Source organism: Cheilinus undulatus, linkage group 5, assembly GCF_018320785.1.
Source record: "Cheilinus undulatus linkage group 5, ASM1832078v1, whole genome shotgun sequence".
Lineage (NCBI taxonomy): Eukaryota > Metazoa > Chordata > Actinopteri > Labriformes > Labridae > Cheilinus > Cheilinus undulatus.
The window spans coordinates 41,526,423-41,540,631 of record NC_054869.1 but is presented as its reverse complement, the minus strand read 5'-3'; the positions used below and the strand labels follow the sequence as shown (position 1 = coordinate 41,540,631).

At 38.4% G+C, this 14,209-nt stretch overlaps 1 protein-coding gene across 2 annotated transcripts; it reads left to right on the top strand.

Annotated features, from left to right (window-relative positions):
- The first annotated feature begins 66 nt into the window (after positions 1 to 66).
- golm1 (golgi membrane protein 1) lies at positions 67 to 12,632 on the top strand. 2 transcript variants are annotated; one of them, XM_041787203.1, is made up of 11 exons: positions 67 to 244; positions 4,205 to 4,346; positions 4,909 to 5,088; positions 5,214 to 5,268; positions 5,384 to 5,486; positions 5,615 to 5,738; positions 6,852 to 6,996; positions 7,147 to 7,353; positions 7,482 to 7,640; positions 7,738 to 7,836; positions 9,480 to 12,632. In XM_041787203.1, the coding sequence occupies exons 2-10, from the start codon at positions 4,218 to 4,220 to the stop codon at positions 7,833 to 7,835; spliced, it is 1,200 nt and encodes a 399-aa protein (XP_041643137.1). In that variant the 5' UTR covers positions 67 to 244; positions 4,205 to 4,217; the 3' UTR covers position 7,836; positions 9,480 to 12,632. The 2 variants fall into 2 exon arrangements, with proteins under 2 accessions (XP_041643137.1, XP_041643138.1); XM_041787204.1 differs by having other exon boundaries at positions 69 to 209.
- The last annotated feature ends 1,577 nt before the right edge of the window (positions 12,633 to 14,209 follow it).

Here is a 14,209-nt window from a genome sequence, read left to right as displayed (position 1 = left end):
TACCAATATTTTACCACTTCGATGAGGGTTTGACTCAAAACGCCATTTTTCCTACAGCAAGCGGAGGCAGCATCTGACTGTCCGAGACCCAACAGGCTGTTTGTATGGAGATAATGGGCACTGCCTAGTAGCAATGCGTTAATTGCTGGAGGAACGAGGAAGAATTTTGTAGGAGCAACATATCACCATATCTCTTCGCATAAACTTGGGTCGGTATTTAATTCCTGACTTCTGAGTCCACCGGGTAAGTAGATGGCAAGTCGCTGGATAGCAAATCATTAACGTAAAGCTAACGGCAACTGGGGACAAGCTTCACTGCTAGCTTATGACGCTAGCGTTAGCTTTCAACGTATTGCGGCAGCGCTGGTTACATTTTGGGTGAATAAAAATCTTAATTAGTCAAATAATTTAACCCGAAAGCAATGTCATTTTATTCACAATTTATACTGTAAAATGTAAGGGCTGTGTGATGTCTGTTGACAAAAGATATCAGTGGGAACGCAAAGCTCGTTTTCTGAACCGAATGTAGCTTTGATGGTCTAAACATACAATATGCCTTCATCAATACGCTAACACTTTTATTGGATAAATGACGCTAAGCCCTTTTTCATGATACGACATGTTTAATGTTTGAATTACGGTGCTGTTACTTGAAACATGGCACATTTTCTGATCTTGTAATTCTTGTTTTATTGGACTGGGGTTTACTTCCTTGAGTCATACAGTGCCATAACGTTACCTTAGCTTTGAGAGATGATTTAAGTAATAGCTATGTTAATTTTTTGCTTGGCTATGAAATGCATTTCGGTCTCTTCGGGTAAACTACAGCTGAATTTTAAGATTACATTTAGTCTAATCTCTCTCATGTTTGATGCAGGGTTTTGGATGCTGCCACGACGCCTGTTCCCGTTGTCTGCAATATCTGCTTTAAGCACGTAAAACAGCAGATTTCGTTGATTTGCATGACCTGAAAGGCAGAATTGGGGGCATATTTGTTTTCAAACGTCCTCTATTTAGCCATTTTTTTCCAGCAAGTCATGCTGGATACTACATAACAGTTTCACATTGGAAAAAAACTCGAAGGCTAAACGATAAACACTTTATAAACATCAAAAATAAGAAAATAGGCACACACGCAATAGCACTGCACCAGTATCCACGACACACCAATGAGTGAAGTCAATGAGTTGGTAATGTTAGGACACAGCAGCATGTTCCCTGGAGGGCAGCTTGTAAAAGCATTGTGAAAGGCTTTCAAAGACAGTCATGGTATGTCACAGCTCATTCAATGCCCAGGGTGCATATTAGTTACTGTGATAGTATACATTGTCACAACCAGACAATGCTATACAGCAACAGGGTAGAGACAGGAATTGCACTGAGTGTATAAGTGTAAGTGAAAGCTCTGTTTATCTAACAGGCACATTGTTTGGAAGAACCAGATTGTGCTGCGTTAAATGTTTGATTTGAGGTTGTCACAAAACAAGATTTTTAAAACTGATAATTCAAGCAAAAATCACACAGTACGATACCTGTTTGGATGCAATGACAAAAAAATACAACTCTTGAGCAATAAATATTGAGTAATTTCTTATTTTCAACTAAAAAACAGATGTAGGCAAACTGCTGCACACGCTCTAAATTGCATTGAACATTTGTAAAGTTTAGCAAGCAATTGTTGATAATGTATTGGTGCAACTTTATTTATGTTTTTTTGGCAGTTCATCATGCAGATTTTCAGCACTTAGTTTTGTTTAAACTATGGCAACCTGTGGAATTTTTTAAAAATAACTGTTAAATGGTCCCTTGTGTGGCCGGACCCTCCTTATTTATGAGTTAAAGGTTAATTCTGAGTTAATATACATGAAACAATTTGTGTATTAAGGTGATTGAACACTAATTTAAACCTACTGTAAATATTATGTTTCATTTTCACCAAGGTTGGTCTGCTGAATACTTCTAAAACAATCTGTACCTTTAAGAAAACAAAGGTTAAAACAATGGTATGCATAGGAAGAATGCTGGATAAGACCATCGTTTTTGAAACAAGATAAACACACATAGATGATAATCACCAGTTTGACCTCATTCTTAGATGTAGACAGGATAAGTCTTAAGCAACATTTTAGTCATATAAAAGGAGGATCTCTTTCCTGCGCTACTACTATTCAGTATACAACCAGTGCACTAGGCACAGGGATTTTTTGGGACATTTTAGGGATTTTCAAATAATTTTTCACATTATCACCTCTCAGTTTTTTTAAGTAAAAGAAAACTACAATGACTGTGAAGATGGGGTGGCTGAAAACTAGATACTATATCAACCCCTGAATGTAAATAATAAGCCATTTTGGTACATGTTTCTCTGTTTTCCCTCTTTAACCAGTTTGTGATGGGACTGATCACAGTCTCCTGCTCTTGTTCAGTCCTTGAAAACTACATTGCACATTCAAAGAACAGTAAAAGAAAAAACAAGCAAGAAAGGAAGTAAAATACATAGTCAGAACACTGTAGTTGTAAACACAACTGATCAGACTTTATGTCATAAAAGTATTTCAGTTGCAGTTGTTTTGCGGCTGCTTTGTAATCTGTAGGGAATTAATGAAAAAAGATACCCTAAATACCACATATTTTTTCCTCCATACATTTTGTGAACGTGATCATATTCTGGGGCTCAGATGTGGCCCTTGGTCTGCTGGTTAATGATCACTGGTAGAGAGCATGAGTTTGAATGTTGTGTCAGGAATGTTTTTTTAAGCATTGTTTCCTTCAGTACTTTTATGTAAATACTGAAGAATTCAGAAAGCACGTCCTTTAGTCAGGATATTGAATTTTGCTGATATGGCAAAGACGTGCTTTTAGTGGGACACTACTTTTCAGGAATTGAAGTATCTTCCTGCTTCCTGACAAAGAACTTTTTCCACTTAAATTAATAATCAACCAATAGCCCCTTTTTTTTTTAAAGTTATCTTACCTGTGAAATCAGCAGCAGCTAGTCTTTAGTAACCTTGTAAAGCAGATGATATGCACATTTGCGTGTTTCTCACTGGCGAATCCATCTTGTAAAGTTCTCGTCTGAACCAAGCGGCAACCTTCGGTCCTGAAAAATGAAGTCAATGCAGAAGTGCAAAAAATTGCTATACTGCGAGTGTCCACTTGAGGCTGGCTGCAGGAACACCGGAAGTCCCATCTGGACACCTGTTAAACAGCTGGTTCTGACACACAAAATAAACTGGTTTACAGCCTGGTTCAAAACACCAAACATGTCTCATTGGCTAGTGTCTTATTGTGCTCCCACTGTACGGGGGGTGAATTTTTTTGTACCACGATCGTTTGGATTATATTTAGGATCAAAGCTGATTGGCGCATCTCATTTGATAGACAGATAGCTCGGCAGGCAGAGGCTCTGTTTCTGTCAACCAGAATGCTAGCCAGCAGGCTGACAGGAAGTCGCGCTTAGTGGGCGGGCCGTTATGTTGATCCAAAGTTCGGTTGAGGCAGCAATTTCAATATGAATACCTCCGGATTGGCTTCAAGAGCCGTTTGAGTCCGCCTATTGTAAGCAGACAACTGATGTCACACGGGGTTTGTCCAATTCTTTCTACAGTCTATGGTCTGAACTGTTTGGGCCTGGTTAGAAAGTGACAGGACCAATCAGTGCCAAGGGCAGTGCTTTCAGGCGTGGCGGAGTAATGACATAGCTAAGCAAGCAGCGACAAGATATGCAGATATGGTGGAAGACATTAGCATGGATGCTGCTACAGCGCAAGTTTTATCAGAACTTGATGACATTTCTTTGTTAAAAGAAGAACAAAGAACAGCATTGAGTTGTTTCCTTTTCAAAAACGTCAAGTTGTGTACTGACATGTCTACAGTCGCCATGGTTTGCGTGATGCAGCTCTCTATGGAGTTTACTCCTCAATAGCGGCTACGTCACGTGTTTTGTTGCTCTGATTGGCCTGTAAAGATGTGACAAACAGAACGTCCATCAGATTACCCTCAGAGTTTTTTTTTAAAAGGCTCTGCCCTTCCCAAGTGCTGTGTATAAGAGGTTTACCAGATGGATACGTGAAATAAATCCATCTGGCGTGTCATGCTAAGCCTTTAGTCAGTTGAAATAAAAGATTAAAAGTAGGATTTATATGTAAATGAAAAAATAGTGTATTCTGACACTGGCTGACCTTTTTTTTCTGTTTGCACACAGTTTGGTGAGAGTTATGGGTGGGCTGGGAAACGGGCGTCGAGGAGGACGGTCGCCCCCTCTGATGATCGGCGCTCTGATTGCCTGTATTTTGGTTTTGGGCTTTAACTACTGGGTGTCCAGCTCCCGCAACCTGGAACTACAGGTGGGTTACTCTATCTGTGTGCCTCTGATTCTGTGGTTTAATTATCATCATATGAATGTGTTTCTTATTGGCAAGGGTTATTTTTTTTGTACCTTGGGTTATTGATTCAGATCTGGAAAGTAAATGCATCATAATTTTCATGAGCAGAATTGCTAAAAAAAAAACATCACCAGTTCCTCAGTTTGTCTTCTTTTCTGACTTTGGTTGTGACATGGTCTTTTTGTGTTGCTTTATGATTTGCTTGAACAACTTTCAAAAGATAATCTTGAATTTGACTCACTGATAGCAACAAACTGGATAATGACCTTGTTGTCTGCATTTTTAATTGAGCTTCACTATTATCAGTGATGTCTTGTTATTGCTGAATGAGTTACATGAAGAAGAAGTGCTCAAAAAGCAGCCTCTTCCAATCAGCAAATGCACAGTTCTCCCAGTGTTTAGTGCACATCTTGATTTTTGTCATCATAACATTTCCCTTTTTGTACCACAGCAGACGAGCAGTGTACACATGTGTGGTTAAAAAGGTAGTGTAACCTTAGCTTCTTTTCTTAATGTGGTACAGACCAAGCTGTATGAGCTGGAAGGCCAGGTGCGCCGAGGAGCAGCAGAGCGAGGAGTAGCAGAGCTGAAGAAGAATGAGTTCCAGGAGGAAATTCAGAGACAGAAGGAGCAGATAAGCCACATCGAAAGCCTCTACAAGAGACAGCTGGAAGGAGTACAGAACACCTGCAGCCAAGAAAAGGTGCACACAACCCAACAAGCAGTTTAAATGTTCATATTAAAACACTTCCTTGACTATGTATGCACTTCATTTCACAAACTGTCCCACTGTATAAAGGGATACATGTTTTGTGTGTTTGTCCAAAGGGTATACTGCAGCAGAACATTACCTCCAGTACCAAAACCCTACAAGAACTCAAAGGTAACTGTTGAAATTTTGCTTTTTTTTCTGGTTGAAAGCCACCAGGGCTGTGTAGAAAACATGTTTTTTCAGTTCTTACATGTCTCTGAATGTCCTGTGTGGTTCTGTACACTAGGTCAGGTGAATCAGCTAAGTGACGACCTTGTGAAGCTTCAGAAGGAATTGCAGAGTTGCCAAGGAAACATCCAATCCCTTAACAACAAACTCACTTATGATATGTAAGATTTTTTTTGTACATTTCTATTTAAAAGGAGAACCTGATGTTGATTTCATCATTCTTTGTTTTTAGAGCATGTTTCCAGCATCGCAGCTGAACCTTTATCTGTGTGTTTGTGTGAATGTGTAGGACCCATTGTAACTCCCAGGTCCTGTCCCAGAAGGAGCTGTGTGATGAGAGGGTGGCAGCTGCGAAACTTGAAGTTCAGAAGAAAATGGAGAAACTCATTGTTTCTCAAGGGGTCACCTCACCAGTAAGCATGTTGCACATCAACTGAATGAACTGATTTAGAGCTGTTTTAGCGGAGGGATAATCGAAGTCCCCTAGAAGGACTGAGATCAAGGAAAATGTCCAGGACTGATCTGCCTATTTTGTAAATTGTTTAAAGCAATCATGTATAAGTAATGATAGGGATTGACTTTAGAGCTGTGCGTCTTGACTGGTCTGGCAATTTGACTACAGTTATCAGGCCAGTGATTTGATTTGATCCAATACCATGATGTATCACGATTCATCCAATGCATCCTCCACTTTCTATATTACTGCACATGGCTACTTTTTACCACTTTTTTTTTTTGTCAAAGCAGGGACTTTGAATACAGTAACATACTGCTCTCGCCTAGTCGTGTCATCAGTAAACAGCAGTGAGCCTGTTCTTTTGGCATGCCCATGTGCTGGCAGTACCTCTCAGTACCCATCGCTCTGGTATAAGTTTATTTTGGTTTCATTTTCATTTTCCACTTTCGTATATGCTTCTAAATCAGATACATATCTGTTTTTTGGAAGTTGACTGCAGTGTGAACAGGCAAACAAAAAAATCAGATCTGAGAAAAAACTCAGAATTGAGCATTAAGGCCTGCAGTGTGAATGTAGCCAAAGTAGCTCTGTGAGAGGCAGCGACCTCTAGTGGATTAGTTTTTTCAATTCCCACTTAAACATAACAGCCACATGTCAGTATGAGGGCAATGAAGTTTGGAAAGTTTAAAACGGACTGATGTACTTTCATACACGCATAAAGCATGAATGAGCCTTTGGGCTTGAACCACATGTATATATCACTATCAATATTGGTATCGGCAAAGAGGAATTTGTAAATTTTGGCATACTGGATATTGGCAAAAATCCGATATGTGCATCCCTAAGAAAATCTTTCTGTAAAAATCTTCTGACAATGATACTGGAAGTGAAAGAAAACTTGCTCTTTTTAAAGGTATAAAGACTCAGTATATCAATACTCTACTGGATAAAAGGCCTATATATATAAAAGTGTTCACTATGTTCAGTGTTTCCAACTTTTCTAGTTGTATTTGTCAGCTACCCTTTGTTTGACACTAGGTAAAGGTATCTTTTGATGTTAACTCTGCAGAAGGAAAATGTTGTGGATGGAGCAACCAATACTGGGGCAGAAACAGTTAAGACAGCAACTGTTGTGAGCCACACACCAGGCCTCTCTCAGTCGAAAGAAAAAGAAACACCTGAACTATTGACCAACGAGATCATTGTAGACAGAGGTAAAAGACACAAATCTCTTAATTTTTTTCAGTATTACATTTTGTAAAAGTATGCAATGACAGACACATATTTGTGTGCTGCTATTTACAAATATCTTGATGAATACTTGCAGCTCCAGCCTTTAAGTTTGTGCAATGTTTGTCCCCCAGCTGCTGATTCTCTGAACCAGGCCACAGCGAAGGATTTTTCAGTTCCTTCAGCTACTGCAGGGAAGCAGGACATTTTGTCACCACCAGAGGGAGCTGTTGCTACGGAGGAGGGTGAGGCGGAGGCCGGTAAACTTGTGAAGAACAACCTGACTGAGGATAAAGAGGTGGAAGTGATGGATGCTCATGAAGAAGGCGCTCAGGCAGAAGGTAAAAAACTCATAGTCCACTCTGCCTTGTTCAGTGACAGCTTGGGAGCTACTCAAGATGTTCAAAGTGATGAGGCTGTGAATTTTCTGTGAATCAAAACTGTGATTTTTTTTAAATTCTCTCTTCAGAGGTTGACCCTGGCATGGAGGGCATGCTTCTCAGCCAGGCTAAGGCAGATGAGTCTCCTGGTCAGAAACTGGATGAGCAAGATGAATATGATGCAGAAGAACAAGTCGGTGGAGTTGACCTGGAGAAGCAGCAGCAGGCTAAACGTGCTGAAAATATTGGTATTATATTTAGGATGGAACAGTTTGAGTAGATGAACTGTGGCAGGAGGGGATTGATGTGTGTTTTATGCTGATATCTTATTGCTCTCGCTGATAGACAAGGAGATGGAGGAGGAGCTGGCTGACTATAACGGGGACGATGAGAATGAAGGCGAGTTTGAAGCAGACAAACAGGCTGAGCTTGCTCAAGTCTAAGGTACACTGCTGTCTTGCTTTCCTTATATCATGTCAAAATGATTACCATAGTTATTCAGTTAATTTCAGTTTAATCATTATTGCAATATAAACAACATCAATGAACTCATCACAAAAATTGGAATTTATCACAAGTAAGAGAAAATTTTCTTGGTAAACAAGAAATACTCTCACCCTCAGCATGCATGCATTTTACCTGTTGGATACAAACCTTAGTATAATGACCCTGCTTTCACACCTTTTTAGTGCAGACTGATAAACTTATCCTAGTTGTCAGCTACCCTCTGATTAACAAATTACTCCATAGAAGTGAACTGTTGGATTAGTTTAGATTCAGTAAAAACATATTGCAAACATGCAAACATGAAGAACATCAGATAGACATGAAAAGTGTAAGTTGAAGATCATGTGCATTCATTAATATCACTTGTAGGGATGCACAAATGCATCAGTTTGACATTAACATCAGTCAAAGTGGTCTGATGGAAAGTGGAACTTATGATGAGGAAACTAATAAAGTTAGCTAAATATACTTGTGTATGTGATCTAAGGACATTTTTATATATATAGTCCTCCCATCCATCGATAAAAGTAGTCAGAGGAATAATCACAACATTCTGTCCTAGGTGTAACTGAAGACGTTTACACAGTTAAATCTATGAATCACTACAATAATAACAATAAGACCTCATTACTACGGAAAAAGCAACAGAGGTCAAACCCAGAATTCACTTTAAGAATCACGGGGGCTAGGAAAAGGTTGGTTATTTATAGTCACACAGTTATAGATTTTTGGAAATGTACAACCCCAATTCCAAAACAGTTGGGGCACTGTGTAAATAAAAACAGAATGCAATGATTTTCAGATTTAATAAACCCATATTTTATCCACAATAGAACATTAACAGCATATAAGTTGTTGAACCTGAGACATTGTTGAACCTGAGATTATTTTGTGAACAATTTTTGCTCCTTTCAAAACTTAAGGGCAGCAGAATGTCACAAAAAATTAGGGGCGGGGCAACAAAAAGCTGGAAAAGTAAGTTTTACCAATGGAAAAATAGCTGGAGTGGCATTTTCTAACTAATTAGGTTAACTGTCGACATGACAGTAAAATGGGTGTAAAAAGAGCATCTTAGAGAGTCAGAGTCTCAGAAGTAAAGATGGTAGAGGCATGATTCTGCTCTGGAAATCACTGCATGGACTCAGGAAATCCACAAATGCAAGTAAAAGCTGTATCATGCAAAGAAGAAGCCATATGTGAGCCATATGGGACAACATTCCTCTCCCAAAACTCAAGCAACTGGTGTCCTCACTTCCCAGACATTTACAGACTGTTGAGGGGATGCTACACAGTTGCAAACATGGCCCTGTCCCTACTTTTTAAAAGATATGTTGCTGCCATTAAATTCAAAACGACCTAATAATATCATGAAATGGTAAAATGTCTCATTAATTAAATGTAATCAAATGTAATAAAAAAAGAATGCAAATTATTGCATTCTGGTTGTAATTACATTTTACACTGTGTCCCAACTTTTCTGGAATTAAGGTTGTAGATCTGCTGAGCTCTTTCTTTGTATTAGTAGAAATACTCAAATGTACATGCTTTCTTAATTAGACAGTATTGACTTTTTCTTGCAGGTCTGGAGAAGAACCCGGCACACTCCAGCCATCGCCACATTAGAAATGAACTGATTGTTCATCTCAGCACAACAACAGGTTAAAACATCTCCCCAGACACAGTGAGCACACAAAACAATCAACATGGAAACTTCTGCCTGAGAGACTCTTGACACTGAGCTCTGGGGATTCATTTAACAAGCATTTGCATCATATAATGGCGTTTCATTTGTCTTCCTACTTGCATTTTGCATATTTGAGTTATTACCATTGAAGATTTTTTTTTAATTTGGAGCATTAGTTAGAATTTTAACTTTGTACACAGTTATCAACATTGTGAAACACCAACAAAAACAAAATTATTCTAATGTACTTTGAAATTGCCTCTTTGTACTCCTATGGGGTTATGGCCTCAACTTTATCAAGACTTGACACCCAATAACTTGAATCTCATCTATCCTGGGAGACAGTTGATTATAAAAAGTGAGTACATATATTGATTATGTTCACTCTTGAAACCCAAATGCAGTATAATGTGTGGACCCTTGTAGGGTTATGGTGGATGAATTTTCCTGAGTATTTCCTGCTGTGTTCCCACATCAGCTCACCCAGATTTTTGCAGAAATGCTTTCTAGTGGACTGTCAGGAAAAAGGTCCAGATTTAGACAGGGTGAATGATATTTCAGTTTGCATTTATACATGTAGTTTACCCCAATATTTGAAACATTTCCAGGAGTTCTGCACACGTGTAAAGGCCATGGGTTTATGTCCAGGATTTGTATCTCTAGAAAATGTGTCAGCAGATGCAAATATGCTTCTCTCTGCAGCAGATGAAAATGTAGTTAGACTGCTTGTAGTGCAGTTATGTCATTTTGATGTAGAAGTCAGTTATTCACATGGGAAGGTGAAAACAAAAACTTTGCATGTACATATATAAGACAAAAAGTTTTTTTTTAAAAGTCATGAAGTAACAAGGTAAAACTTCAGCATTAATAGCTGATAAAACTTGTCAATTGATATTGACACCTGGATTATGTTTTAAAATCACATTTCCTTTAAAATCATGGCTAAGCAGCTGTGTTACATCTTTACTGCTTGTTGCTTTAAATTTTCTTCAGATTCTTCTGCGGAGTTGAAGTTTTAAATTTAGTTGAGGAAGCACAGAGCCTTTGGGGTTGCTGTACTTTTTGAAGGACATTTTATTAAAGCAGGAACTAAGTGTGATGATTTAGGGCACCTGCTAATCCAGTTGATGTGTACTGCTTCTAGGTGAGGTGAAATTTGCTCCTTAAGCTTCAAAATGCTCTAGCCTGGACATAATGTGGCCAAGTGCAAACTGAGGTTGTCAAAATGTACAATATTTTAACACAATGTAAACTCAGTTATATAATGGCACTGTTTAAAGTAGATTTTAATAAAAGCTTTCCTACAATAAAACATCAGATCTTAAGATCTATCTAAGCCAGATTTTAACCCATAGTTGCTGTAGAGCCAACAGGGAGAGCAGGGTCGGTTTTTTTTTCAGAGTCAGTGGTCAAATGAATATTTTCACATGTCTTTTGTCGTGGATTTTTTGTTTTTGTCTCTTACAGAGAGCACTGTCTAAATTTAGCAAATATGATGGCAGTTAGAGATGTGAACTTTTAAGTATCTCATAATTTGATTCAGATTCTAGATCTGGGGGTCAGAATTTGATTCAGAAATGGTTTTCCATTCAAACCGATTCAAGACATCTTCCCCACTTCTCATAAAGACGTGATTATTTCAGCATGTACTCCAGTCTGCTGTGCACTAAGGAGCTGTAACTTGTTTGACATTAAAAAGCTTTGTAAAATGTGTTAAAGATAATGAATTTTTTAGCATATTCGTAGCATTTTTTAGTCGGCTAATTACTGTAATAAAAAGATGGCAGTAATTTGTATTTAAATTTCAGAACAATTTAATATGAGTAAAATGTATGGGCTTGAGCAGGACACTATTTTATCAGAAACTTGCCGGTGGATAAAGTAATCATAAATTTAAAGCCTGATGACATGGTCCCACAACTTGCAGTATAATAAAATGCACACCACCTGTAGAGCTTCACATCTGATGTAAAGGTTTAGCCATTAAATACCATCAAAAACCATCAAAGCCAACAGCAGACAATATTGTCAGTGAAGATGTTTATATGAAACAGCATGATTTTCTTAGGATTTTCTCTATTTAGATGCACAAAGAGAAGCAAGCAGAGCATTGTAGATCAAAAATTAGTTTGCCTGAAACTTTGTGGGAATTCTCTTGAAGCTTAGCCGGTGTAATCAAAGAATCAATGTGCTAAAATGGGTAAACCAGTAGTAAGAATTAATTATTTTTAAAGCTTTGACTTGTGGTCAGACAAAGAAGTTTAATGCACTCCATTGAAATATGTGTTTGGAAGGCAATAGAAACTGACCTGAAACCACATGGTCTAACTCGATATCTCATGTAAAATTAATTGATTTCTCCTAAAAACTCAATATATTATCCAGCCCTGCTTTCACAGTTTAAAAATGCTGAAATGTTTGTTAGATCCAATTTTCATTTGTTTCCAATAAAAGCTCATATTAGTAGCTCATACGTCAAGGAAAATGCTCACTCCCTGAGTTTATCACTTTTTTATGAAAGTTTTCTTAATGTTTGTCTGTACTTGTGTCAAAAAATGTACACATGGGCATGAGGAATATTCATAACAAGAGATGTAAAGTAATGCAATAGTTCAAAGTTCCTGAAGGGAAGAAACCCTTTAAAAATGACTACAACACCAGTGTAAAACAATGAATCTGGAGTTGAATGTATATGACGGCATCTTTTCCTCCTCTTGGTCAATCTTGCAAGGAAAATGTTTGTGAAATATTTTGTATTTTGTGATTTTATGTTCAAAGCTGCTGTTATTTGCTGTCTTTGTGATTCTGCAGAAATTTGGACAAATTCTGCTCTTCGTTTTGTCAGAAAGCTTCAGCTGCCGTTTTGTGTATAAAGTCCAATTTTCCTTGATACTAGAGAGATTTTTTTTAATATAAATTGATTCATTTATTTCTGTTGATAACTTGTTTTTTTTATTTTCAATCTGAACTGCTGATTAATTTGTGAAAGGATTAAATAATCATGGTCTTTACCGAAGGAAGACAATAAAAATTGTTTTTATTACTATGATCAAGACATTGTTTGACATTTCATTCAGTGTTTGTTGGTTATGTTTAATATGATATATTATTAAAGCCAACAACAGATTTTTAGCAATGACATGACAGTTGTGTACTACTAAGAAATAGGTGTCCCTAACCCCAGTTAACCCCAGTTAAGCTTTTAATATTGGCCCACATATCAAAACTGTGCAGACCAATGGGCAGCAAGAAGCCAGCACTTCACCAGGTTCTTTGCCCCTTTGTCAGGGTTTCAGTCTTAGCTTTGCCCTTTTGTACGTTTCCTCCCCAGAATCCTCCAAGGAACAGTAAGTTCTTCAAAATAAATTAACTATTTGCCCACTGTCAGACCATAGCATTATAACAGGCCTCAAATTAGTGCGAACTAAACTATATGGACATGAACGGCATTGTTTTCAAATACATGTACTTTAATATGTAGTTGGTCCCCTTTTTGCAGCTATAACAGCCTTGACTCTTCTTTGAAGACTTTCCACAAGATTATGCTGTTTTGTGCCCCTTCATTCTGTAGAGCATTTATGAGGTCAGGCACTGAAGTTGGACAAGTAGGCCTGGCTCACGATCTCCGTTCTGGTTCCTCCCAAAGGGGCTCAATGTGGTTGGGATCAGGGCTCTGTCCGGGCCTTGCCTTGTGTACTGAGGCACAGTCATGTCGGAACAGAAAAGGGCCTCCTCCAAACTGCTGATACAAAGCTGGAAGCATAGCATTGTCCAAAATGTCTCTGCACGCTGAAACATTAAGATTACTCTTCACTGGAGATTAGAGGGCCTAGCCAAAACCCTGAAAAACAGCCCCATACCATTATCCCTCCTCCTTCACCAATCTTCACACTTGGTACAATTAGAAACCCTTTCCAAGAAGCTCCCATCAGTGGAAGTTCAAAACTCCTTACCTATGGAATCAGTAGAGCGTTGCTGACTTTTACATATAACAAATAAACAATAAGAGAGATGACAAAGAGCCTGATGGTCACAATCTGAGATTCCTTCAAGTGTGTTTTTTTGCAAGCTCGAAGTGGGCTTTCATGTGTTTTGCACTTGGGGGAGGTTCCCATCTAGCCTCTGTCCAGATCAGTGGCTCTGCATTGATGGTTGCCTTTCTGGAACTTGTGCCTTCTCCAGACTGCATGTTTCAGCTTCTTCCACTGATGTTCTACAGAATTTAGATCAGGGTTCATAGAAGGCCATTTCAGAATAGCCAATGTTATGTTCTTGCCCATTCTTGGGTGTTTTTAGCTGATGTCTGGGTCTTTATCCTGCCATTATCGTGTTCTATGGATGCAGAGCTGAGGTGACTTGCAAAAAAGCTTAAGTTTTGCCTCATCTGTCCAAAGGATGTTCTCCCAGAAGTTTTATAGCTTGTCAATATGCATTTTTGGGAAAGTCCAGTCCTGTTTTGTTTTTTGTTTTTTTATGATTTGCTTTTAATAGTGGAGTCTTCCTCGGTCTTCCATTGAGTCCACTTTGGCTCAAACAGTGACGGGTGGTGCATTCAGACACTGATGTACCTTGACTTTGAAGTTCACCTCTTAACTCTTTGGAAGTTGTTCTTGGTTCTTTTGGTTA